The following is a 26,945-nucleotide window of genomic DNA, read 5'->3' as shown; positions in this document are numbered from 1 at the left end:
GTGATAAGCTGTTAGCAAGCTCTAGCGTCTCCCGCTGATTGACGGGTGGGCGGGGTTTTCCGGGGGAAGTTTTCCGGGGGAAGCCCATATAAAGAAGTGATACGTGTCGAAAACCCCTGAAACGTCAGTTAGAACCATAATCGAAAAAAAATTGCCGAAACTTGTACGAACCCTGGCGAAGTGCATTCGGCACAGAAATACTCTGTAACACGTCCAACTGCTGTTTTGACACTTTGCCTGCGTTTAGCTGTGTTTATAAGTCAGAATGCTTGAAATACCATTAAACCCCCCCTTTAACACGTCAAGCGCACTGATGAGATCCTTGTTTACATTTAGTTTAAATGTAAAAGACTGTAAGTTACATACCTCAACAAACTACATCATTTAAAATATCTAAGATTTGAACTTCAGTATTTGACCTTTATTTTATTATGCATGTCCAGTGTATTTTTGCATCTTTACATCAAACAACGTTAAACATTGGGACACTGAACCAAGTGTGTTCATGGTAAGAGCGTGATTTACAAATCCCTCACAAAATGCACGCGCATAAACGGCAGTTAAAGATTACACACGCAGGCTGGCTAAATAAGGATATATCGCTTTAAGAAATGGCGGGATGCACGCGGGTGTCTTCCGATGGAGTAATATGTTATTTTCACCTTTAAAACATCATTTAAAACAGGTAAGAGGCAAAAGTTAATGAAAGCTGTCAAAACAATTAAAATAATGTGTGCCACATCCGCTACATTTAAACTATATTCTAGTCAGCAAACTTAAAAATGATGCTGCTTCAAAGCGGCAAACCTGTGTGGAATAACCGAACATACTGCGTGTAGTTTTTAAGAATAAAGTAACGTTAACGGTGTAAACGTTGTAAAAAGTTAGCATAAGAGATGTAACGTTAGTTAATTGTTAGCTCGCAAGCTAGTGAGCTGACTAACGTTACATGGGTAATTCCCTAAGCCCTAAATGTGTGACAAGTTACCTAACTACAGCAGTTTGTTCGGAACCCGTCTATCTGTGACCCTAGTAACCTGTGAAAACCCAGCTAAAGTCATTTGTTAAGTAACTTACGTGACAATCTCGGCTGTCAATTTGGTTCCTCTCGACGAAACTTCGGAGTAACTTTGATTTAGTTTAATTGCTAAACTAAGTGAACGAAATTTCAATGAATTTGAACGACGCGCAAGGGTTGCTTTACCACCCGCATAATGGAAAACAATGGGACAAAGGTGATGATTTTCGAGTTTCAAATGGACAGTATTTTGTTATGCAATAGACATGGTCTTGGTGTCATTGTAAAGTTTTTTTCAAGCTCTTTCTATCTGAATGCTCATGAGACTTTAGCCTTGATTTCAGGGTCACATTATTGTTCGGTTTTTCTAGGTAGTTCAATCTAGACACCGTTTGCTAGTAGAAATATAAACAAAACAAAACAGTGGTTTGCATATTCACTATCAATTCATTGTTATTTGTGCTCCACAGTGCATACTTTGAATCTTCGTCCAGCACGATGTTTTATGCTCAACTCTTCACCTCTAAACGAGGCACACTAGCCAAAATCTGGCTGGCAGCCCACTGGGAGAAGAAGATAACTAAAGCACATGTGTTTGAATGTAACCTTGAGACCACCATCCAAGAAATTTTATCTCAGGTGAGATTTACCTGGTTAAAGGAATAGTTCACCCCAAAATGAAAATTCTCTCATCATTTACTCACGTTCACATTGTTACAAACCTGTATAAATTTATTTGTTGTGATGAACACTGATGAAGATATTTTAAGGAATGTAATCAAACAGTGTGGTAGCCCCATTTACTTCCATAGTATTCTTTTTCCTACTATGGAAGTTAATGGGGCCCACAAACGGTTTGGTTACAAACATTCCTCAAAATATCTTCATTCGTCTTCATCAGAACAAAGAAGTTTATACAGGTTTGTAACAACATGAGTGTGAGTAAATGATGACAGAATTGTCTAAGGCTGGGTGATAGTAACCAAAATTCATATCTCTGTAATTTTGGGATGATTGGCAATAAATATGCTGTATTTTCTACAAAGTGGAATACTGCCCTACAAAGACAAAACACCTGAACTCACTAAAAAAATATGATTTGACTCATGAATAACATTAGGTAGCGTGCACACCAAAGCTTTTTCACCAGCGGCCGGCATATGTTTTCAATTGTTTCTAATGGAACCCTGGCGCTTTTCAAAAAAGCCAGTAGCTGGTGTTTTATTTCGTGCTGAAAGTCAGCGCTCGGCGCTTTTTTCTGCACTCGGCGCTAAAGTGGTGTGGACACCAAAGCTTTAAAGCAACACTATGTAGTTTCTATGTAAAAATGACTTACAGCTCCCCCATGTGGCTGAAAAGCACAACAGTGCCTGATATCAGACACTCTTCTGCAGGCAGGGGAAGGGGCGGGGCTTTGTGCTCAACCCTCCACCGCCACTTTCAGAGTGTGCTTGTAGCAGCTAGGAGGCTGCTCGGGTTGCAGCAACAGTACAATTTGTCCAGTAAAAAGTTGTTCTATCACTGAAATAATTTTATAGACATAGTTTGCGCCTAGTTTGCCGCTTGAACAGTTTGAATGCACTCTACTGTCTAGAGCGAAGTAGACGAAGTAGAGTAGGCAAAATCCGCTTCTTGTGGAAGGGGCAAGTGCTATGCAGTTGTCTGTTTGCAAGATGACTGATGTTGATAGCTTGTGTCGTATAGCTCCGGGTGACTGCTTACGGACAATTTCAAGCGTTTCTTCAGGTTAAATGAGTGACTCCGTGTGGGGCTCCTGATTGGTTAACGCAGCGCGAAATTTTGCCAAAGTTCAAATTTTTCAAGTCGAGCGTCAGCCGCAAATTCGCGTCAAACGCAAAATGCACCATTCGCGCCGCGCCAAACCCCTCATCCGCGCCACGAGACCTCCAGACGCGCTTTAACGTGTCTTCAGGTTGACTTAACATTGAAATCACTCGCGCTTCACACCTCTACCGCGGCTGGTGTAAACGCAGAAAAACACCTATACCCGGTGTATATTTTCAATTATTTCCAATGTAAGCTGGGCGTTTTTTAAAATAGTCGGCAGCTAGCGTTTTTTCCGTGCTGAAAGCCGACGCTCGGCGGTTTGTCCACGCTCAGCACTGAGCACCGAGATTTGAAAAATATTCAACTTTGTGTGAAAAGCTCAGCTCGTCAATGTCAGCTCTACACGGCCGTCCAATCACAGTGAAGGAGGGGCAGGACAAATATCACAGCAACCAACCGGCACATTGTTCAACGACTGATAAACAAATAGAAGTATCAGCAACCAAAGCGCTCAGCTGAAGAAAGCTAGCACTCACCTGAAAAAACAAATGGCATTCGGCATCCTCCAGGCGTTTTCAGCTGAGTTTTATAGCTTTGGAGTGCACATCCCCTAAGCGTAGAGAGTTGAAAAATATTCAACTTTGGGTGAAAAGCTCAGCTCGTCAATGTCAATTCTCACACGCAGTGTTTCCCATATATTAATTTATATATATTAATCAACACTGGCCGCCACAAATAGATTTTTCATGATTCCCATTAACATTTTAATTTTACTATTTAGAAAGGCTTAATTCATTGCAGCGAGCGCTCAGCGCGCCCCCATCCTCCCTCTCTCGTTGTGTGCAGCGCCTCAACAGCGCGCGCCTCCGGCCCCCTCCCCTCTCTTTGCTTGCCGCCTCTCTCACGTAACAGTGAAAAGTATTTAACTCCGTGTTCCTCCGTGTACTTTCTCTTTTTCGCGTAAGCATCAACAGTCACGGATGTTACTGACATAGAAGACGGCTGATCAAGTTCATCATGAGAGTAACTTAACAAAAGGTTAGCAGTAGTGTTTCCCACACATAACCGTTCTGATGTGAGTCTGTGTCCGAGCTCTCTCCCTATGATGCGGCATGCCCGTGCACATGTTCTGTAGTAACAGCAACCGTTTATTCTCTCATATTTCTGAATTTGCAACAAATTGTTTGCTCTATACGCGATATACAATAAAAGTTATAAAACTACCACTCGTATTTCAAATAAAAAAGCGCTCATAACACAACAACACTGATGAGAAGAGCAACATCAGTACAGCCTCAATGTAAACGTATGATGATTTTTTCAGACAATGTCGCGTTTTTAGCAGCAGTTAAAGAAAGAGCTGATTGGATTAAACAAAGAGTTACTGAGTCGTGGGTCGTTACTGGGTCCTGTTTAGTCACTATTTTATAGACAACAGAACAGAAACTATGTAAAAATAGCATTCAGTTGTGTTAAAATGCAATATAATGTGACGGATCAAAGGGGCTGTCCACACGGAGACGCGTATCACTGTATACGTATAAATTTGTTATCGTATTGGCGTTTCATCCACACGGATCCGGCGTTTTGGGAGACTGAATCCGCTATTTTTTTAAACCGGGTCCTAAAGTGGATAAATCTGAAACCGACACACTCGCGGTTTCGTCTGTACAGCCAATCCTATATTTTGTGAAGCGAAAACGTCATCACATCACGTGTCGGAAGCATCACACGTAACAGCAACAACAATAACGGCGGATTACGTGATTGTGTTCGTGCTACAGAAGCTACTAAAGCTTACTAGCTTTATTACAGCAAAATCTATTGCTTCTATGCAATTGTGGTGACCAACAAGCGGTAATGGACAACACCATACGTTGGTTATGCGCATGCTCAAAGTTCTTCTCCGTGTATAGTGTATATCTGTGGCAGAATTACAGCGCCCCATACTGGTCTGGCATATATACTACACCGCTTTCAGTCGGTTTCAGTGGTTTCGTGTTTACGGATTATTTTTTAGAGCAAGGAAAAAAATTATCGGATAGGGAATGCACCGGCTTCGTGTGGACATAGCCAAAGAGTAAAACACGACGGAATGACGTCACATATATGCTAATCAGCGTGTGACGTCATCACCGCCACAGTATCTCAAAATCCTGTGGGAAACACTGCGCACGGCCGTCCAATCACAGTGAAGGAGGGGCGGGACAATTATATCACTACAACCATTCGCCGCATCGTTCAACGACTGATAAACAAAGCAGAAGTATCACAGCTACCAAAGCGCTCAGCTGAAAAAAGCTGGCAGTCGGCTAAAAAAAACTGGTAGTCGGCGTGCACCTGGCTTTTTCAGCCATGTTTAAAAGCTTTGGTGTGCAGACCCCCTTCATTATGAAAAAACTTTCAGATTGTTTACGAATAATTATTGCTGGCAATCTCTCAAATATATTAACTAAATTTGATATTCTGCCCAGCCCTAGTGAATACTTATCTAACTTTGACACTCATCTTAATTCTGATAACTAAATGTGCTAGTGCTAGTTTTACTGTATCAAACATAACTTTTATTTGTGTCTGTCTGTCTGTGTGCGTGTGTGATCCATGTCAACCATTAACTTTCCAGGTTAAAATTGGTTTGCGTACTTCAGGTCACCTTCTCGTAGGAGTTGTTCGGATATACTCTCGGAAAACCAGATACTTGCTTGCAGATTGCAGCGATGCATTGGTCAAAATTAAAGTGGCTTTCCGGCCAGGTGAATGCAAACTCACATATGTTGTGTTGTGTATGTTATCTTAGATTTGACAATAAATGCAGAATGTCTATATTGAAAAAGCACAGTGTATGATACAGATTTTTGTCACTACAGGACAGACAGATTTGCCTGAGGATGCATTGGAGGCCACATTTAATCATATTACTCTGCAAGAAGACTTCACTGACTTTGACCTCCAATTGCCTGATCTCAAGTAGGCATTATCTATATCACCCAATCACTGCACTTCAGATATACATTTTTTGCTATGCTATTACTTATTTATCACGTTATGTCATTTACCCATAGCACCATTGATGTGGTAGACCACTTCTCTTTGAATCAATGTCGCACAGAAGACATTACTCTAAAAGAGACTCTTGCAAACAACTATCTCAACATGGGTATAGGTAATAGCTTGAATTAATAGCAGTACTAGTTTTTTACATCAACTGTACCACACTGTCTGCATTTGCTTTATGTGCATTTACAGGGGAAGAAGCCCACACATTTCAGGGGCTGTTTGATCAAAGTTTAGGCGTCCATGGCGACTGCTTTGGCGATGAAGAAATGCCTGTTGACCTCATTGGTACATTTTAACATCCACACATGGCATTCACATTAGATTTTCACAAACTTAGTACCCAGTAAGCAATAGCTGTCATTTCATTGTCTAGGTTAACTATAGACCTGATATAGTCCGGCTATGAGTAACCCACTTCTAGCCAAAATAAACTTTAAATAACTTGTGAGATGTATGATATTGGTAGACGTTTATTACGTAAAGTCTTACTGACAGCCCAAATTGTGCCTAATTGTGTTATTCGAGTGATGTCACATAGGTGGATTTAATGGCTCCAGATTTTATTGCATTCATTGTTTTTTGTGCTCTGCATGGCAAGATTTTATAGCAAGCACCAGTAAGGATGCTCAAGTGACTGATTTCGATGAGAACACACCTAATGAATTACCAGCTACACCTCCACCAACTGCTATTGGTGTAGAAGGTAATATGTGCTATATTAATAATTAAAGGGGCAGTTTCCCAAACAGGGTTTAGATGTCAGAAAAGGGATTATGTATGTTTTTACAATCATACCTTACAAAAACATTACAGGTGTGCATCAAAACAATGTTAATGATATATTTTACAGTTTTTTACAGACCCTAGGACACATTTCTCAATACTTAGGTCACTTTTGCAAACTCTTCACACAGTTCTCCTAACCAACTTTCAGCTTGGCAAAGCAGTTCATTTCACATTCAAAATGCACTACAACTACCAAAACACTTTATTCAGGTCTCAAATCAACTCATTGTTCCAGAACACTAGCAAATGTTGACATCCGACAAACGCACTTTGTCACCCACAAAACAATGACCTAAAAAACACTAACAACATGTAGCATTATACAAGGTTTTCTTGTGTAAAACAAGGACACAACTCTGTTTATAATTCACTGCAATATATGTTACTGGAATGAATCAAACATGATGCAGAATTTGTCATTATTTTATGTTGTTTATTTTATTTTAATTTTTTTGCACTGGGTAATTCCAAAATACAAGAATTTGTACACCATCCACTGATATAAGCCGTTTCTCAATGTCAAGGAAGGATCCTCGGAAGCTAGAATTTCGAGGATGCTACGTCATCGACGTCTGTCGAAGGACTGTTCCAATGTCGAGGATCCTTGAAATTTCAGCCAAGGACTGAGTCCTTCGTTCGAGAAATATCCCATAAAGGATGCAAATTTGTATCCTTCGCGCTCTTCACGCGCTGAAATCACCCACAATCCTATGCGCGCAGCACCGAAAGCACACCTTTCAATCACGCAATGACGTAATGACGTGCACTTGCTAGCCTGTTCCATTTAACGTGTTCTCCGAATCCTTAAAAGGAGCCTCGCCTAGCCTCTGAAGGAAGTGACTTGTAAGGACTAGTCCTGCCAAGGAAGTATCCTTGACATTGAGAAACGGCTATAGATACAATAGTAATGCTAATCTACTCGGTCTTCTCCTTTTGGCCAATTGGTTTTATAGCATTTATTTTTAAGAATTGTTTTGAACATAAGTTTAACAGTTTTGAAAACGGTATGTAAGCAAATTGGCCTGTATGTATAAAGAGTTTTGAACGTTGAGTGAGAAAAAAATTTATTAATTGAATGCATTTTGTGCCAAAGCAATGATAATTGATCCTCAGTTTAGCCCACATAGACTTCTGTTGTGCTCACTGTGTTGAGAGTTTTGCAAAAGTGACCTAAGTATTGAGAAATATGTCCTAGCTTCTGTAAAAAACTGTAAGATGTCAATGCAAGTTGTTTTCATGTTTTCAGACATGCATTTTAGTCTGGGATTATGCTTAAATCCTGTCTGGGAAACCGCCCCAAAGGGGTTAAGTTAAGTTTTGGTTTCAATGGATACATGAAGTAAAAACAAGAATGCACTGTAACGTTACAGTTAATAATGTGGGAATGGACATCTCGAATTTTGTTATGGAGATTAAAATTAAGATTGGGTGTTTCAGTCCATTTGCATTATGATACGAGTGTATGTTAGCATGATTTTTTTGTTATTTCTCTATGGCTTTTGAGATTGGTTGGACCGGGTAATTTGGCTCCTATTGTAATGTCAGAATAGGATAATACCGCCCCCTTTATCTGCACTATCCAACCACGGGACAGTACAGAGAGAAAATAATTCACAGCACGACTGAGATTCAATTGCTAAAAACCACCATCATTGTGATCAGTGTTTGCTAGCCGCTACTCACCGAATAAATTCTTGCGCCTCGACAGCCGACGAGCTCAAGTGTCTGAAATCACTTACTCGTTTTCATTCATTTATTTGAGTTCACTATATTAGTGGACTAATGTGGGGAATAATGGATGAGGGCATGGGGGGCTATTTTAAAGCAGCCTATGTGTGATGTCTTAGGAGTTGCCTTTTGCTTGCAACGTTAACATTTGTGTCCTCCTCCTCCTCAAAGAGCCAGTGTTTGTGAATCCAGAGTTGTCCACTTCAGAGATGAATATGAATAGTCTGAACGTAACCGAGACCACGTTTTTAGTGCATGCAGAGGAAGGCTTTGCCCTCGCACCCACTGCTGCTACACGTGAGTGTTAACTGCTATAGGAAATAATTTTAACAGTAATTTAATGTTTTTGTAATTTAAGTCACATTGTAAACTGTAGGACTTTTAATGTTGAGGTTATAACTGCTTGTGAAGCCACAAGAGGGCACCATTAACATAAGATTTGATAGGGACATGTTTGGAATGCAGTATGTTTACATCAAATAGCATGCATGAAAAAGTTATATACTTTGCAGAATACAGTGTAACATTAAATTCTGTATCCCATAATGCAATGTACTCAAATTTCCAGTGTGATGAATGAACTGTAAGTAAATACCAAAAGCATTTGGATATCAAAATATTGATGTTTCATTCCATAGCATCTTCGGTTAAAAAGAGAGGGAAGAGGAAAAGGAAGTTGGTGGTTGATCGATCAAAGGAACTAACTAACGATGTCATCAAGGAACATCTGTCTGACACCTCTGATATTTTAACTGTATTGGAAATAGCCCCACCCACTCGTCAGCTCATGGAGTGGAAGGAAAACGGAGGGGTGAAGCAACTGTTCTCATGTTTCTGCCTTCCAGTCTTACACCCCGACTTAAAGCAGGTATCACACACTCACTTCTGTCTGGTCCTGATCCTGCAGCAGAGCTCAGCTTTAGTCCACAGCTATCATTATACTGTCAGTGTGACATTAAGGCAGTGCATCATGGGAAGCATCCTTTCTTTCCTCTAGCTGTTGCCTCGTGACATGTCTGCTAGGAGACAGAGGTTAGGCGAGGAAGCGGGAGAGCAGATAGACCCCGAGGAGATGAAAGAACAAACCAGAGAGGGTACGACATGATGAGAAACTGTTGGGTCAAAAATACAAATTCTGTATTTCTACTTGGATATACTTATTGTATATCTACTATATATCACTTATCTATACTTATTTCTGTGTAAACTAAATCTCAGGTTCTCATGTTGCTTTTTTAACACATAAAATAAAATATATATATATTTGTGTAAGGACATCAATGTAAAAAAATCACATTTTCACTCAGTGAATACTTAAATATCAGCCTGGGCATTCTACAAAATAAATGAAAAAAGTGACTCATGGGGGATTAAGGAGACAGCGTTTATTTAAAATCATACAAATATGCTTTCTCTACTAATGCTTTAACTTGTTGGGGTGTATGTTGTGCGATGTAGCTGACGTAGAGGACACTGCTGACCCAGTGTTGGATGACTGGAGTCTGCTACAGCAGTCTGTAGCTCAAGATAGAGCAGCAGATACATCTGTAGAGCCCTCCATCACTCATGCAGCACCTCCACCTCCCTGGAACACCACCAGTGTAGGAACAAATTCACACTTTACTGAATAAAACATTATTTCTGTAAACCCATATTTAATTTGTTCCTCTTTCTTTCACATATCTCTGTCACAGGAGGAGAGTAGGATGGAGGTGTCATATCCTGAGCCTCTCTCTGAGGACACAATGTTTGTTGATCCATCTGGAGAGATAGGGGAAACCTCAGGAGTGACACAGACACTGGTGCAGGTGGTTTTAACACCCAGCCACACACAAACACATTTGCTTTTAATCATAAGGGCACTTAAAAACAGTAAGGGGCCAGTCACACCAAAAGCGTTTATGGCAGTTGCAGGCGCCTTTTTTGAATGATATTCTATGGGCAGGGCGCGTTTGCGTGCTGTTTATGCGCACCAAGCGCCTTTGCGGTTTTTTGCCGCCTGCGGAGAAGAGCGGAGAAACGCCCGACGTCATTCATGTCTTTTCATTGTCCAATCGAATGAGGGGAGAGGCGGGCCTTACGTTGTGGTGAGTGAAGTTTACAGTTGCTTTGAAGAACCGGACTCCACTCGCTCACTCTCTCCTGCGTGTTTGTGCACCTCTCATTTGTGCATCTTTTTAAAGTTCCAGCTAATATGACAGTTAACAGCAAAAGAGCGCTCACGCTTCAATATGTGATTGACAATACAGCTGACTCGGTGGTTGCTTAGCAATATGAAAAGACGCGTCGCACTGCTCTTTTTTTTAAAAAAAGGCAGTGCGTCGCGCCTTGCGTTTGCAAGCGTTTAAAGCGCTTTTGGTGTGACTGGCCCCTAATAATGTTTGTAGGATGATAGCGGATGTAAAGTACGCGCTTTGTCTTTTAGCAAAGTTTTTATGATCATCCATACTTCTTTTTCGTGTCCCTGTGAAATACAGTGAGGGTAATAAGTATTTGAACACCCTGCTATTTTGCAAGTTCTCCCTCTTAAAAATCATGGAGGAGTCTGAAATTGTCATCGTAGGTGCATGTCCACTGTGAGAGACATAATAATAATAAAAAATCAGAAATCACAATATGTTTTTTTTAACTATTTATTTGTATGATCCAGCTGCAAATAAGTATTTGAACACCTGTCTATCAGCTAGAATTCTGACCCTCAAAGACCTGTTAGTCTGCCTTTAAAATGTCCACCTCCACTCCATTTATTATCCTAAATTAGATGTACCTGTTTGAGGTCGTTAGCTGCATAAAGACACCTGTCCACCCCATACAATCAGTAAGAATCCAACTACTAACATGGCCAAGACCAAAGAGCTGTCCAAAGACACTAAAGACAAAATTGTACACCTCCACAAGGCTGGAAAGGGCTTCGGGGAAATTGCCAAGCAGCTTGGTGAAAAAAGGTCCACTGTTGGAGCAATCATTAGAAAATGGAAGAAGCTAAACATGACTGTCAATCTCCCTTGGACTGGGGCTCCATGCAAGATCTCACCTTGTGGGTTCTCAATGATCCTAAAAAAGGTGAGAAATCAGCCCAGAACTACACGGGAGGAGCTGGTCAATGACCTGAAAAGAGCTGGGACCACCGTTTCCAAGGTTACTGTTGGTAATACACTGACTAAGACGTCATGGTTTGAAATCATGCATGCGACGGAAGGTTCCCCTGCTTAAACCAGCACATGTCCAGGCCCGTCTTATGTTTGCACCTACAATGACAATTTCAGACCCCTCCATGATTTCTAAGTGGAAGAACTTGCAAAATAGCAGGGTGTTCAAATTATTTTCCTCACTATATGTACACAAAATGTACAAATATTCCACAACTTTTGAAAAATAATAATGCCTGCTTCTGGCAAAAGTTAGTATTTAGTGTGACCGCACTTGGCAAGAAAACACAGCAGGGCCATGCACATAGGGGTGGCCCGGTGGTTAGAGCCTCTGCCAATGCCAATGCCTTTACAAAAAAGAAGACACAGACAGAGGGTTTTTCATTTATCTTTAGTTTGCCATGTTTTCTGATCTAGATATGTTGCTAGATCCTCCTCTCCTCATAAGCCTTCCATACATATGTCAGGTCTTTAGATAACCGGAATGCCATTAGTACATAATTTTAATGTTGTATATAATTTTTGGTATCTGTTTAATGACAAAATGACAAAAACATAAAAGGCATATGCTTTAGTTTATCATTATGTAATAGTTGATAATGAAGTATAATACTAAAGAGGAAGTTCAGAGGTCAATGTTACATATACATTCTGGGTCACTAAAGACCCAATGAATGATGTGTAAAACATTAATGTATTTAAGGGTAAATCTTTGAACTTTGTGTTATAGCACTGCTTCATGTTACTAAACCATTTTGTGGTCTTTTTAATTTAGAAGGCCAATGTGGTCATTTAAAAACAAACTTTATTTTTTAACCTGTTCTTTTATTCAATAAAATAATACTGACAAATGCTACAGCACCGAACCAAATCCTTATGCAAAATTGATACTGGCACATGCCTAGTCTAATCTACTTATGTCGTCCCTGTGTGTCTGCAGTCTTCTCTGGACAGTCAAGATGTGGAAGATAAGAGAATGACCAGTCAGGCACGCAAACTCCTCCAAATGCTCAAAGTAAGAAGTAAACAAACAAAACTCTATGTGGGTGTGGCCATAAAGGGTTAATTAATCGGAAAATTCTATTTCTATGGATAATTTTTGGACTCTTTCAACAAAAAGACAGTAGCTACATTAACATGCAACCAAATAATTTGTTTGTTATTTGATTGATGGCTCAATCGTATTGAAAGAAGTGGTGTACTGTAGTCCGATCTGTGATCCATTCTTCAGGAGAAAAGTATGCATATAAACGCGTGAAATGTAGTATTTTCTTAATCGAATGTAAAAATACATTGTGCACATGCGCAGAACCATTGTGCTGTAGTTCTTGTCCTATATTTACCTCATATTTACATATCGCATGATCACGTCAATGAAACATGCATTAGCAAGGCAATGGCAACATGCATTATTAAGGAAATGGGGTCGCACGCTGTACATTTCTGCAGTGTTCATGTGTACTTTCATAACATTAGGCTACATAAAAAGCAATAAAATAGCGCTGTGCCTCTCTAAAATTGTGTTTTCATTGCCTAAACTGCAAAAAATTAGTTTCAAGAAAACCTTTTCTTAGTATTTTTGTCTTGTTTTTAGTAAAAATATCTAAAAATTAAATTAAGATGCTTTTTCTTAATGAGCAAAACGACCCAAGAAAATAAGTCTAGTTTTTAGACCAAAAATATCAAATTTAAGAGATTTTGTGCTTAAAACAACAAAAAAATCTGCCAATGGGGTAAGCAAAAAATCTTTAACATTTTTCTGAAACACTAATTTCAAGAAAAAAATCAAGGAAAATATGCTTACCTCATTGGCAGATTTTTTAATGCACAAAATCACTTAAATTTGATATTTTTGGTCTAAAAACTACTTATTTTTTGGGTCGTTTAGCTCATCAAGAAAATGCATCTTAAATTATTTTTTTTATATATTTTTACTGAAAAAAGACAAAAATACTAAGAAAATAATTGTTTTGCAGTGATATCTGAAAACTTCTTTATAACAAATTTCTTCAACTCAAATTTGACTTTGTACATTTATCCAGAGATAAAGCGTGAACTTGTCAAGTGATGCTGGGCGCAACGTGGCATTGTCAAGTCCTCTGCTTTTTTTAGTTCAAATTTGGGCTACTATCCACAAGTTGTTGTTTTTCTGCTTGTTAAAGGGATTTCGTTCATTAGTAATTGATATTTGGGCTGTGAATAGTCATTGGGATGCTTTTGGGCTAGTTTTGAATGTCCATTGGGATGGTTTTGACATGCGAATCTGGCAACCCTGGTTGTGCGCAGACATTTGGTTCAGATTATATAGAACGTGTAAACAAACATTTTAATTAGATTGCAATGTTTAGGGTACATGTAATCTGTATTGTCGTAATCTTCAATCGCTTCAACTTTAGTCGGATTGACAAAATTTTGTGCATGTAAACATAGCCAGTGTGGATTGTGCGAAGCAAACTTGAACCTAGAGTAATTCAATAATAGCATTAAATGACAATTTGTTATGTGCAGCTTGTAAAGTTCAAGTGTGTGTGCTCACTAACAGTTTTTTGTTTGCTACCCTCAGAGTCAAAACTGCTCTCCGAATGCAACATACAGCCTTCACGCTATATGTGAGCGAAGCAATCGTTCCTATGTAGCAGCAGTATTCTTCTGCCTACTGGTGTTAAAGAAGCAAGAGGCGCTGAACCTGCATCAGAGCGCCCCCTACAGTGACATCATAGCCACACCTGGACCCCGCTTCCACTCACTGTAGAACAAGTCATCCTTAGCTTTAGGAGCCATAAACTTTACTTGAATATATAAGTTATTAAAAGCCCTAGGCTTGTTGCATGTTCTTGGTTTGAAGCACATTGCTGCCCTGTTTAGGTAGACAACTCACCTTACTAAACATGATGAACTCAAATCCAAAACGATTGTAAATTATTTTGTCATTTTTATCTGAATTTGTAGTGTTGTATAGTGTAAAACAAGGTAATATATACTAAGATCTATCACATTTTTATGACCTGGGTCTGGACCCCGAACTATAGAGCAGAAAGCATAACATTGGACTGTTTTTGTCTCTATATCAACTTAACATTTGATTGTCTCAGCCTAGTATAATACATAAAGTACATTTAAATTTAGGTTCATCACAATAGAGGTATAGGTTAATAAGTACGTTGAAATGGCATGGGCAAAACCCCAGTAGGTTGTTCTGTTCATTTCTCCCTACACAGATTCAATATTAGCTTAGTTTGGTTAAATTTGGTTGGTTTTGTCTTGTGTTGAGTATGTTTCCTATTGTTGGTTGTGTTTTCACCCTTTGTTTGTTAAAGAAAAGATGACTTCACATTTGGGCAATTGACACAGTTATATATTATATGTATATTTATATGTATAAATAAAATAAATCAAACATTGTTAAATTAATTAATTTTTTATTTAAGATACTAACAATATCAAGATTATTTTTTACAGAATGTTCTTTACGCTATTTAATAGAAAATTTTGTGTTGAAAATCACAAAAAAAGATTTTTCGGCGTTTCATAAACTAGTTTTGTGGTCTTTTTTTATTGAAATATAAGAATAACAAAATTATATTAACAACAAAGGCAAATATACATTTACAGTGTAGATAAGTATTACAGGCTCAACACATTATAACTAATAAATTGTTTAGAAAAAATAAAGAAAATAAATAAATAGAAATTTGAAATTATAAATTACATGAAGTTAAATAGTGAGTAAAAGGAAAAAAAATGAAATGATAAATATTAGGGGCAGTATCACAATAAATTAAATGATGTCAATAAATGTATCAGCTTCATAGCACTCTGACCTTTCATCTTACTAAGGGCTTTGAAAAAACATTTTAAATCATTTTTGAATACAATAAGTAGTGGGGGGATTTAAATAATCTACATTTATGAATTTTGCTAATATTACAATGTTATTAAGCAAAAAGGAATTAACACACCAGTCTTTAGGTACTCCAAATAAAATATGATGTAAAGAAACAAAACTATATCAACAACCACCTCTTTTTCTATACTAGTTTTGTGGTCTCGGTCCCTTTAAGAACCGCCGTTACATCATCGCGCTGACGCATCTTTCTCGTTTCTGCAGGACTCGTGCGCGCTCATCAGCCGCATCCGTACATCTACACCTACACACAAGCCTTAAAACATGATGTCGCGCGCATCACTAGCCCGCGCACAGGGCCACCTCACATCCCCAAACAAACTTCAGTGGAATACTGCAGTGCAGCGTTGACGGTAAATAACAGGATGTACTGTAAGTCAATTTCATCCTGGTCGACTCTTAAGTTACATCCATTTCATAAACTTGACTGTGTTTGTCTATCTTGATAGATGCTTTATGTATTTCACCAGAATAATTTAATGATGCTCTAATTTGTAATTATATATATATCAATAACATAAATCTAGTATAAATCTAGTTTCTGTATAATTATGATTATTATGTTGGCTAATACGTGTGTATGATCGACAGTTTAGCGACTCGCTGTTGCTGCGCGGAGTTTTAGTCTGAGGCAGAAGTGTTTTGGCTGATATCAAATGATGTTGTTGCATAATTTCTGTCCGTGCCCTTTACTAGACGAGGACGATTCACCTGCAACATATGGGGTGTGGTGACGTCATACATCCGGTCCCATTATGGCCCAGAAACCACTCAAGTCAGAAGTGCTTCTAGCCTTAGATGCGTAATACTCAAGATATTAAACAGGCAAACGTGTTATCTAACATATTTTATAAAATTCTGTTGTGGGTACATTTAGTTATTAATTTAATGTCTCAAAACGTGTGTTGGGATATGTTTTTGCTTTTTACATATACTTTTTGAGATAATAAAGGGGTAGTTCACCCAAAAAATAAAAATTTGTCATCATTTTCTCACCCTCATGTTGTTACAAACCTGTTTAAATTTCCTTATTCTGATGAAGACGAATGAAGATATTTTGAGGAATGTTTGTAACCAAACCGATCATAAGCCCAATTCACTTGCATAGTAGGATAAAATAATACTTTTGGTTATGAACGGTTTGGTTACAAACTTTACTCAAAATATCTTCCTGTGTTCATCAAAACAAAGAAATGTATACAGGTTTGTAACAAAATGAGAGTGAGTAAATGATGACAGAATTAAAATTGTATTTAATTGAATCCCTTTAATTTATCATTCTGAATATCTGACTGACCTGCATTATTCCCAGTGTGCCCCTAAATGATTTTATAAGCTTTAATAAATAATTTTTGAACAGTTAGAAAGCTGGTTAGAAATAAATGCTTACTTTGGTATTGCAGGAACAGAGAAATACTTATTATTTATATATATTTTTGGCTTTTAATAAAAAAAAAATTAAATTATATATTATTTTCTATAAAACAACATTATTCTTGTTTAAATGCCAGGCATATTTTTTATCATACTACAGCATATCTTAAGCACATCTTTTAAAGGATGACTGTGCAGACTTCTTGGGAACAGAGTATGTTAGAAATGGGTCATGCTAGAAAAATCATAATTGTGAGCCAGTCTAAAAACACACAGTTTTTTAGTCATTTACTGTTTTCTACATAAAATAATCATCATAATGTAAAGAACATGATTTTTTTATTGACTGAGTAAGTTCATGTCAACGATTGAATTCAATACATGCTCCGCATCTCATCATTAGATTATGATACTTTACAGACAGGATCACATAATATGTTATTAGACATTGTGGGGACAATTATCATTTATCCTTAGACATTTAAAATTAACTAATCTAAATATATTGCCTACTGTAAAAACAGGTACGACAGGCTTTCACGACAACCCTTGACAAATGCATACACATGAGAATCCTACAATTACAGCATTTACTGAGAATGTTAAGCAAATATGCAAATGCATTAAAATGAATCTAGAAACGCATGACATTTGTAGTTTGTGTTAGCTTTGAGATGGCCGCCCGCCGGTATTACGTCAGTAACACCCACACACACTCCTGTCACTCATGTCACTACTTCATGTACTAGACACAGTTCATCATTATGTAAGTGTGTGTGAATAGCTCGGTGTTTTAGAGTTTGTCAGCTGTTATATGTGTGTTTGAAAAGCTTATTTTCTTTATTGTTTTTGAGTGAATGGTACACAAACATTTAAATTTCTGTGAGCCATGCAATATCCAGAAAAAATTTGATTTTTAACAGTTCTCTTTAATAGTTGTTTAAAGGGACACCCCACTTAAAAATATCCTAATTTTCCAGCTCCCCTAGAGTTAAACATTTGATTTTTACTGTTTTGGAATCCATTCAGCTGATCTTCAGGTCTGCCGGTACCACTTTTAGCATAGCTTAGCACAATTCATTTAATCTGATTGGACCATTGGCATCGCGCTAAAAAATAACGCTAAAGAGTTTTGATGTTTTTCCTATTTGAAACTTGACTCCTCTGTGGTTGCATTGTGTGCTGGGACTGACGGAGAATTGAAGGTTGTGATTTTCTGGGCGATATGACTGGAAACTATACTCTTATTCTGGTGTAGTGGTCAAGGAGGCGCAATGATATTACGCAGCAGCCAAAAATAGTCCCCTTAGTATCTTTCAATAGCAGGGGACTATTTTCAGTTGTTGGTTTCAGTTGGGACTAGTTGTTTATGTGTGCATTTGATGTTCTTATTTAAGGTTCTGTTTTTTAAAACAGGTTCATACATCTCAGGCCTCAATGTTAATGTTCATTTAATGCAAGGGCGACCAATCGATCACAAAGGCAATGCCGGTAGATCGCACATAAGTTAATAACTGTGTATGCTGCTCCACGCCTTCATGAGCTTCAGAAAACAAAGCGCCAAATTGGCATTATGGTCTTAGAAACAAGTCCTTTTGTGTTGCTGCGCATTTCTTCTCAAAGTGTGTTTTTATAAATCTTATGGCTGCCCGCTGCACGGAGTCATCTAACTTCTGAAATTTGGATGCACATTCTTGCCTTCATGCAGGAGCTGATCCACACGCACAGTGTATGTGCGCGCGCGAGTGGCCGAACGAGGGAGAGAGAGAGATGCTTCTGATGTTGTCATTTTCTAGTTTGTTTAATCAAAACCGCATCTCCGCTATTTTAAGGAGTACTCGGCATGTTCTCAAGATTTTTTTTTAACTCCTCAAAAAGAATGGATTAATGGTGACAGCCCTAAATCCAATGTAGAGATATATGCAGTATAGTCCTAACACACATTTAAAGTGTTATTAAATATGTATGTAATAAAAAATTTAATTTAGCATGTAGATCTTGTCAGCTTGATCATTTTAAAAGTAGGTTGCCACTCAGAAAAGTCTGGACACCCCTGATTTAATGTTTATGCTTAAAAAATTACAAATTACAATAAATAAACTACGTTTAAAGTACTTTGTTGTTATTTATTCTTAGAGGAGTTACCGGAAGTTACGTGTTAACCACGAAAGTCGCTTGTTTATGGTGTTACTGCTGAAACTGTCTATAGTTCCTAGACATATCTGCATAGAAAATCTTAACTTTTAATTTTCCATCGGTTTTAGTACACGATGTGACTGCAGAAGAGTCAAGTTTTAAATGGGAAAATATCAAAACCCTTTGGTTATTTTTTTTGCGCGATGCTAGTGGTCTAATCAGATTCAATAGATTGTGCTAAGCTATGCTAAAAGTGTTAGATCAATGGATTCCAAAACGGTAAAAATCTAGTGTTTCACTCTTGGGGAGCTGGAAAATGAGTGTCCCTTTAAATCTAAAATGTGTGTTGTGGGTTTGTGTCAAATGGCAACTAGCTTCTTATTGTACAGCAGCGTGTTTATCACACAAGGACTAATATGAATATACAACTTTAAGGTATAATTCGGCCACAGATGAAAATGTTTTAATGACCCTCATGTCATTCCAAACTCACATAATAGACCAGAGTAGCTGTGCTGCTTTGGCATACGTTAAACAGTATGTATCATATATAGTCTGTACGACATGTGTCGTACAAGTCATACGATAGATAAAAGCAGACTTTTATTATACTTCCATGGTGCATTTTGTCTCTTTTCACTGGTTGTTGTGTGGGCTGAGTCTGACCACCTCATTCTCCTTTTGTCATTTTTGTGATGTTTTTATTTATATATGTTTAAGCTTTGGCAATCTTAATCTCTTATATTTGTGTCTTAGAGATATTTGTCCTCCCTGTATCTCTGGAGACACTGTAAAAGGCAGTACAAACCCATGTCCCTCTCTTCTAGCAGAAGGCCATCTGCTGGTTCTCGCAGGTAATGCCACATTTTTTAGCATTTAGATTTCCGCATAGTAAACAAAAATTTAAATCTACAAGATTAAGACTGAACGAAGAAGCCTTGGTATATCATTAAATACTCATACACACAAGAGTAACATGGTAAAAAACAGCACCCTAGAATCATGGCAGTTGTAAAAACTGCAAAAGTCCTGTTTAATAATGTAACGTAATATATTTAGTGTTGACAGTTTGAGTTCTTTTAATACATGACCAGTTGACTGTGTAAAAACTTTTGTTTTCAAGGTTTCATTGACAGCATGTGTGATATATCATCAGAGCTCAGCTGTCAATGTGTGTTTGTATCCTAGAAGGTCTGCGGCCCCGAGCGGCACTCGACACTCACATGGGGACTCGTCTGTCCGAAGCAGTTACTCAACAACACCCTGCAAATGCACAGAGAGCAGTACTGCACCACGTTCAAACCCAGCCACACCACGGTAAGCACTCACATACTGTACTAAAGGCAAATGAGATTTATGTCTGACTTCAGGGTCGTGTTCCAGATTTAAGACTGGTTAGAAAGTGCAAGATAAAAATAGACTTACTAACCGAGCAAGCTTGATGGATGCTATATATTTATATTAGCAAAAAGTGTGTTTATTATGTTTGTTATGTTTTATTTTTAGAAATGTGAAATAAACAATGGGTTTCATTCACTAAGCATGTGTACGCACAACTTTGTTCGTGAAATGTGCATACAGGCGTTTTATCGAATAAATCATATGTATGCAAAAATGTAAGAAAAACTTACCGTGGGTTCACACCGACCAGACGCGTTTGAGGCGTCAAATTTGCGTCTACCGCGCGTAGTTGGACGCTTGAGCATTTTGAGTTTACTCCCTTCATTCGCGCGTGAAAGCTGCGTGAAATTCTAGTCATTGAGACATTCACGCGGAAATTCGCGTCATGGGCGGGGCATCTGGGACTCCGCTCGCTTCCTGTAATCACTACTAGAGCAAGCTCATGATTAGTTAACGCGGCTCGTTCACATTTTTCAACTCGCGCGTTTCCCACGGCAACCCTCAATTTGCGCTATTCTACCACACCGCGCTACACGGCTCATTCGCGGCGCAAGCCCTCCAGATGCGCGTCAACACGTCTTTACATTGACTTAACATTGAAATTACTCGCGCTTGACGCCTCTACCGCGGCTGGTGTGAATGCAACATTACTGTGGGTTCACACCAGCCGCGTTTGAGGCATCAAATTCGCGTCTACCGCGTCTAGTTTGCAGCTTGAAAATTTGGAGTTTACTTGCTTGAAGTTCTAGTCATTGACACATTCACGCGGAAATTTGTGTCATGGGAGGGGCTTCTGCGAATCCGCTCACTTCCTGTAATCACGTCACTACTAGAGCAAGCTCCTGATTGGCTAACGTGGCGCGGTTTTCCGTCAAAGTAAACATTTTTCAACTTGCGCGTTTCCCGCGGCAACGCTCAATTCACGCGAACTAGACATGCAAATGAGGCGGAATTCTGTGTCTACCCCGCCGCGCTAAATGCCTCATTCGTGCCGCGAGACCTCCAGACGAGATTCAACGTGTCTTTACATTGAAATGACTCGCGCTTGACGCCTCTACCGCGGCTGGTGTGAACGCAGCATTAGACCACACATACGCAATAATCATGAACAAGGAAAAAATATATAACACACATAAAGTTCTTTTTTCCTTGTTCATGATTATTGCGTACGTGTGCTCTAAGTTGTTAAGGGACTTTTTTGTGCATTGAATTGAATAATGTCTCAAAATAGCACAGTTGAGTACACTAAGGTTTATCTTAAGAAGTACTAAAGACACATTTTTGGTTTATTAAGTACAAAATGAGTGCATAAAAATATTACATTTACATTTAAAATAGTACATTTAAGGTGTACTTTTTTTTTATCTGAGATGTTATTCCAAAGCCTTATCAGGCACAGCTCTTCTTGTAGCTCATCTTGTCTCCTTTTTGGCCTCTGATTTTGAACTAGACGGCAAACAAAGTATGCAGCCTGTAGTGAGAATCACGGGATCCGTCCACCGGCACCCGAACAGTATCTCACCCCTCTACAGCAGAAGGAAGTGTGTATTCGTCACTTACGAGCTCGGTTGAAAGAAAATGTGGAGAGGCTTCAGGACCGGTCAGTAGTTTCTCTAAGCAATTCAGTTTTACAGCTTCTTACCTTTTTAACACCATAAAATCACAGCCAGAGTATCCTACATGCACATATGCTCAGTGTTGGGGGTAACGCATTACAAGTAACGCGCATTACGTAATAATATTACTTTTCTGAGGTAACAAGTAAAGTAACGTATTACTTTATAAATGTACACATTAATATTTGAGTTACTTTTTAAAAAAAAGTAATGCAAGTTCCTTTTCAGTTTAATTAATTCAATTTAAAAATAAAATAATGTACTGAATTAATCTGAACATATTAACGTAGAATTACGAACTCTGAGCGGGAACAGTTTGAGTCAGAAACGGAGATGGCAGGCCAGAGCTTGACATTTTTGTGAACATAAAAAACACCTGCAAGGCCTGAAAGAGATCATGCCTCAGCCAAGTAAGAAAAAGTAACGCAAAAGTAACGTAAGCAATACTTTCCAGGAAAAGTAACTAAGTAACACAATTAGTTACTTTTTGGGGGAGTAACTTAATATTGTAATGCATTACTTTTAAAAGTAACTTTCCCCAACACTGCATATGTTAACTAAAATGCATGCTAGCATCTCATGAACTGTACATTTTTTTGCACTTTACATTTTTGGCACTGTATTGATATCTGTCAATATTAGTTTTTTTTAATCATCTGATTAAAAGGCATTATTAGAAGGATGAGTCGAGTGTGGGGAGTATGTCCAAAATCATTTATCACAGTACGATATAACCAGAAACTATAGGTTTGTTGTATGTCCTTATATTTGTTTTTCTAACATGACAGAGACTCTGAGGTCGAGGAATTAAGGATGCGACTGACTCAAATGCAGGAGGATTGGATTGAGGAGGAATGTCATCGTATAGAGGCCCAGCTGGCCCTGAAAGAGGCTCGGAAGGAGATCCGGCAGCTTCAGCAGGCCGTGGACACAGTTAGGTCCAATCTAGAGTCAGAGCAACAGGACTGTAAGTCTGAAAGTTTAGGTGCAGGTAAGATAGGGCCACGAATTGGGGCATCTAGGTCTTGTGGCTGTTCTCCGGCCCATACCATGAATCGCAGTGCCACTTTCACCAGGCTCAGTAGCGAGACGTCACCCGGCACCACGGACCGTAATGGAAACGTGCATTCCAAACACTACATTCCCGCCAACAGAGGCGCGATGACGTTACCTAGAGGTGACGGTCGCACTCATCTTCTTCTGGAAGCGGCTCTGCTGCCTGAGCATCTTCCACATGCACAAATATGCTCGGCTTTGTCGCGATCCTCCACCTGCGAGAGGTTGTGCGGCGGAGAGGCGATACTGCCGGTTAGTCGATCTTGCCATGCCGTGAACAACAACTGCAGCTGTGGCCCACATACCTACCTCCCACATCACCATCTGTTTTTGCACCTCCCACAGGAGGAAGCACCTCCTCCTCCTTCCCCACCTCCAGCGCCCCCTAGTGCATCAGAGGTAGGTGACAGGCCAGGGTACCGTTCACAAGCATGCAGTCCCACCATAACCTGGATTTCTGAAGAGGGTGATGCTGAGCCGCAGGTATTTTCGCCCCCATCTGCCGCTGCTTCGCCTGCTCAGATGTCGTTCATCACAGAACCTTTGCCGCTTGACAGCGTAGCTGAATTTACATCATCGACAACAACGCCTACAGTGTTGACCATACCACAAGTTCATCAGCCTTGCCCCCGAGCTTCACCACTTTCAGAGGAAGCCGGTGATGAAGATGGAACGGGTGGAGCTTCTGCCCCGGAGGAGGAGTCAGAATTCGCTTCTCCTCAGATGAGCCATTGGAGTCGTTACTTCCTAATCGATCTGTTAGCTGTGGCTGTACCTGTAGTGCCCACGGTGGCATGGCTTTGCAGAGGGTCAAGGAACGATGGCGTGCCCATGTACAACATGAGCTCCCTGCTGCGCGGCTGCTGTGCCGTTGCATTGCACTCTTTAAGGCGGGCTGGCAGCAGATGCGATCATGACCCCTCGGGAACAGGAAGAGCAAAACCTATTTGAAAACTTAACAACATCAAAAAGATAATTAACTTCAACTTGGGTTGACTCTTTGTTCTTGGTCTCGGCTAAATAATATTTTTCGAGTCAAGTAGGTCTTAATCCATTATACTAATGCTTGTTTGGGACAATGATCGAGGGTACCTTATTTGCACAGACATTCGCTTGTTTGCTCTTGCTCATTTCCACCATTTGTTTTCTCTTTTCCTTTTGGCTCTTTTCTTATCTGCATAATTTCCTCTCATTCTAGGCTGAAACTGAGTTGGCAATACGTAGTCAAGCAGCAATAAGTTACATGCAGAGCAGAGAACGTACAGATAGTTAAAACCGATGGGGAACAAGTTTAGGGATGTTCACTTCAGTTAATTCTTTTGACCGACAGCCGCAGCTGGTTACCTGAATTTTAACCGTTAACTGATAAGATTTTAAAATTAAATTGTAAGAATATAGTTGACTGTTGTCTGTGACTAAGTAAAAACAATACAAACATTTTATTTAACTTGACTTCTTATACAAATGACTATTTTACCAGACCGTCAGGGCAGCAATAATTCACGTCATTTACAAATTAAGGATAGAAAAGTGAAATGTCTGTAGGCATGTGTCGACATGCACTGTGTGTTAACAAATATTTTTTTCTTTTACTGATAATATTAATTGGTCTTAAATTCTTACATTTGGTTAACCTGTCAATATGAACATCCCTAATCAAATTAAATAAACTCCTTTAAAATAAGTAAGGGTTCTGTCTAGGGATGCACTGATACAAAACTGCAATTCAAAATAATAACACAGCATGAACATCCTCCACTTTTGTTTGTCAGGATATAATCTGCCCTGATCATCGGCTGTTTATTACGGAGCCCCTTAGGGGACATGGAGCAAAAATTAAGTAAAGTTTAGTTTTGCGTGTGCACATGAAACTATCGCGTGCTCACATGAAACTATCGGGTGCTCACATGAAACTACCGCGTGCTCACATGAAACTATCGCGTGCGCACGTGAAACTTTCGCGTGCTCACATCAAACTACCGCGTTTAGTTTCACGTGAGCACGCGAAACTAAACTTAAAAATAATTTTGCACATGAAGGTTTTGCGTGAGCACATGAAACTAAACTTTAGATTTTTTTACTCCAATGTCACCTTAGGGGCTATAAGCTTGTTAATTCATGAGTAAAGAATACTGTTTCAGAGTCCAAGCCTCCACTCGTTTCAATAGAGGATATTATTTAAACATCCGTTTATGAGCACCATTTATTCATATTACACATTTACGCGAAAAATATATAAACTGTACACTGCAGTCTCCAGGCTCACAACAGCAATATATTAATAATTTGTACAAAAATTCATTTTCATTAGTCCATAACTCCATGTTTGGTCATCTCAGATATTGTTATAGAGATAAAAGTAAGGATCTGGTGTTTTTGTGATACATTGCAAACATCTTACTTGGTATTTTTGTCTTGATTTCAGTGGAAATATCTAGGAGTTCTTGAGTCAAGATGCGTTTTCTTGATGTGCAGAATGACCTAAGAGGATTAGGCTAGTTTTTGGACAAAAAATATATATACAATTTGGGTGAATTTGTGCTTAAAGCAAGCAAAAATATCTGCCAATGGGGTGAGACAAAGTTTACATTTTTCTTAAACACTTAATTAAAAAAAACGTTCTCACACCATTGGTATTTTTTTTTTTTTTTTTTGGTTGTTTTAGGCCCAGATTCACTTAAATTGTATTTTTTGTCTGAAAACTTAACTTATTTTCTTTCATTTTGCTCATCAAGGGGGTGCATCTTGATGTGAGAGTTTTGAGATGTTTCAACTGAAAACAAGAAAAATTCTTGTTATTTCCTTATGGCATTTGAGATCAGTTGGACCCGGAAGCGGTGGATAACATCTGACTTTTAAAGGGACACTCCACTTTTGTGAACATATGCTCATTTTCCAGCTCTCCTTGAGTTGGACATTTGATTTTTACTGTTTTGGAGTCCATTCAGCTGATCTCCAGGGGACGTGGAAAAGTGCTTAGCACCACGTCAGGGTCTGAGCAGACGTACGCACTTTTGCTTGTCTAATTGCTGCAGGTTTTTGGAAATATGAACCATTCTTGCTGTTTGAAATTGGGTTTAAACATTGACAAGCGCTCTTTTATATGTCCATGACATTAATGAGGCATTTTTTAAAGGCGGAGATCTGAAACTGCTCGGCTGCGCGCACAAGTTCAAGTTCATTTGCAGTTTATAGATTTGAAGGGGGTACGTTCGGTTTATGAATCACACGTACGCAATTTTGATAAATGATCATAAGATCAAATGTAGGATGTTTTTTACGCAGCATTTTAGAAATGAGGCCCCAGGTCTGGCGCTAGCACTTTTGGCATGGCTTGGCGTAGTCGGTTGGATCTGATTAGACCATTAGCATCACGAGTTTCGATACGTTTCCTATTTTAAACTTGACTCTTCTGTAGTTACATCGTGTACTAAGACCGACAGAAAATGTAAAATGATTTTCTAAATAGTCCCCTTTCAATGGTAGAGGACTATTTTCAGGCAGTGTGTAATATCACTACGCCTGCTGCAGCCATGTTACAGCAGCAAAGTCTTTGATTATTACGCCAGAATGAGAGTATAGTTCCTAGACATATCTGCCTAGAAAATAACAGCTTTTAATTTTCATATCGAAACTCTTTGGTTATTTTTTAGCTAATGCTAATGGCCTAATCGGATTCAATGGACTGTGCTGGGCTGTGCTAGAGGTGGTGGCGCCAGACCCGGGATCAGCTGAGTGAGTTCCGGGGCGGTGAAGGTCGGATGTTTGATTCTGGGGGAGCTGGAAAATGGGCATATTTTAAAAAGGGTTGAATGTCCCTTTAACAAGCGGATACCAAGTATAGGCCCATATATCTGTGCATCCCTAGTTCTTTGGATTTTGTTCGTTAAATAATTTCCATTACATTCTCGTTATTAATTTTAATTATGACA

The 26,945-nt window shown here is 39.0% G+C and overlaps 2 protein-coding genes across 7 annotated transcripts; both read left to right on the top strand.

Annotated features, from left to right (window-relative positions):
• The first annotated feature begins 525 nt into the window (after positions 1–525).
• rad21l1 (RAD21 cohesin complex component like 1) lies at positions 526–14,933 on the top strand. 3 transcript variants are annotated; one of them, XM_055169024.2, is made up of 14 exons: positions 526–685; positions 1,489–1,657; positions 5,430–5,559; positions 5,674–5,773; positions 5,869–5,969; positions 6,053–6,148; positions 6,462–6,566; positions 8,549–8,674; positions 9,016–9,245; positions 9,375–9,471; positions 9,836–9,978; positions 10,072–10,185; positions 12,467–12,541; positions 14,090–14,933. In XM_055169024.2, exons 2-14 carry the CDS (start codon positions 1,517–1,519, stop codon positions 14,276–14,278), a joined length of 1,647 nt encoding a protein of 548 aa, XP_055024999.2. In that variant the 5' UTR covers positions 526–685; positions 1,489–1,516; the 3' UTR covers positions 14,279–14,933. The 3 variants fall into 3 exon arrangements, with proteins under 3 accessions (XP_055024999.2, XP_055024998.2, XP_055024997.2); XM_055169023.2 differs by lacking the exon at positions 526–685 and adding an exon at positions 1,078–1,235 and having other exon boundaries at positions 5,869–5,963; XM_055169022.2 differs by lacking the exon at positions 526–685 and adding an exon at positions 1,079–1,235.
• Positions 14,934–15,560: 627 nt separating this feature from the next.
• Positions 15,561–24,905, top strand: snpha (syntaphilin a). Of its 4 annotated transcripts, none has more exons than XM_055168934.2 (5): positions 15,561–15,783; positions 19,697–19,794; positions 20,132–20,257; positions 21,792–21,941; positions 22,746–24,905. In XM_055168934.2, the coding sequence occupies exons 2-5, from the start codon at positions 19,751–19,753 to the stop codon at positions 23,962–23,964; spliced, it is 1,539 nt and encodes a 512-aa protein (XP_055024909.2). In that variant the 5' UTR covers positions 15,561–15,783; positions 19,697–19,750; the 3' UTR covers positions 23,965–24,905. The 4 variants fall into 4 exon arrangements, with proteins under 4 accessions (XP_055024909.2, XP_055024908.2, XP_055024907.2 ...); XM_055168933.2 differs by having other exon boundaries at positions 15,561–15,802; XM_055168932.2 differs by having other exon boundaries at positions 15,578–15,783; positions 20,129–20,257.
• Positions 24,906–26,945: the final 2,040 nt, after the last annotated feature.

Source organism: Misgurnus anguillicaudatus, chromosome 5, assembly GCF_027580225.2.
Source record: "Misgurnus anguillicaudatus chromosome 5, ASM2758022v2, whole genome shotgun sequence".
NCBI lineage: Eukaryota > Metazoa > Chordata > Actinopteri > Cypriniformes > Cobitidae > Misgurnus > Misgurnus anguillicaudatus.
This window is presented reverse-complemented; position numbering and strand designations above follow the sequence as displayed.

Excerpts from the sequence above, each read along its gene's own strand:
- rad21l1 (XM_055169022.2), top strand. Across the intron at positions 9,246-9,374 it reads TACACCCCGACTTAAAGCAG|CTGTTGCCTCGTGACATGTC; the intron begins GTATCACACACT and ends TCTTTCCTCTAG. Across the intron at positions 9,472-9,835 it reads GAAAGAACAAACCAGAGAGG|CTGACGTAGAGGACACTGCT; the intron begins GTACGACATGAT and ends TGTGCGATGTAG.
- snpha (XM_055168932.2), top strand. The coding sequence starts at position 19,751 with ATGTCCCTCTCTTCTAGCAGAAGGCCATCTGCTGGTTCTCGCAG. Across the intron at positions 19,795-20,128 it reads CCATCTGCTGGTTCTCGCAG|AAGGTCTGCGGCCCCGAGCG; the intron begins GTAATGCCACAT and ends TTTGTATCCTAG. Across the intron at positions 21,942-22,745 it reads GTGGAGAGGCTTCAGGACCG|AGACTCTGAGGTCGAGGAAT; the intron begins GTCAGTAGTTTC and ends CTAACATGACAG.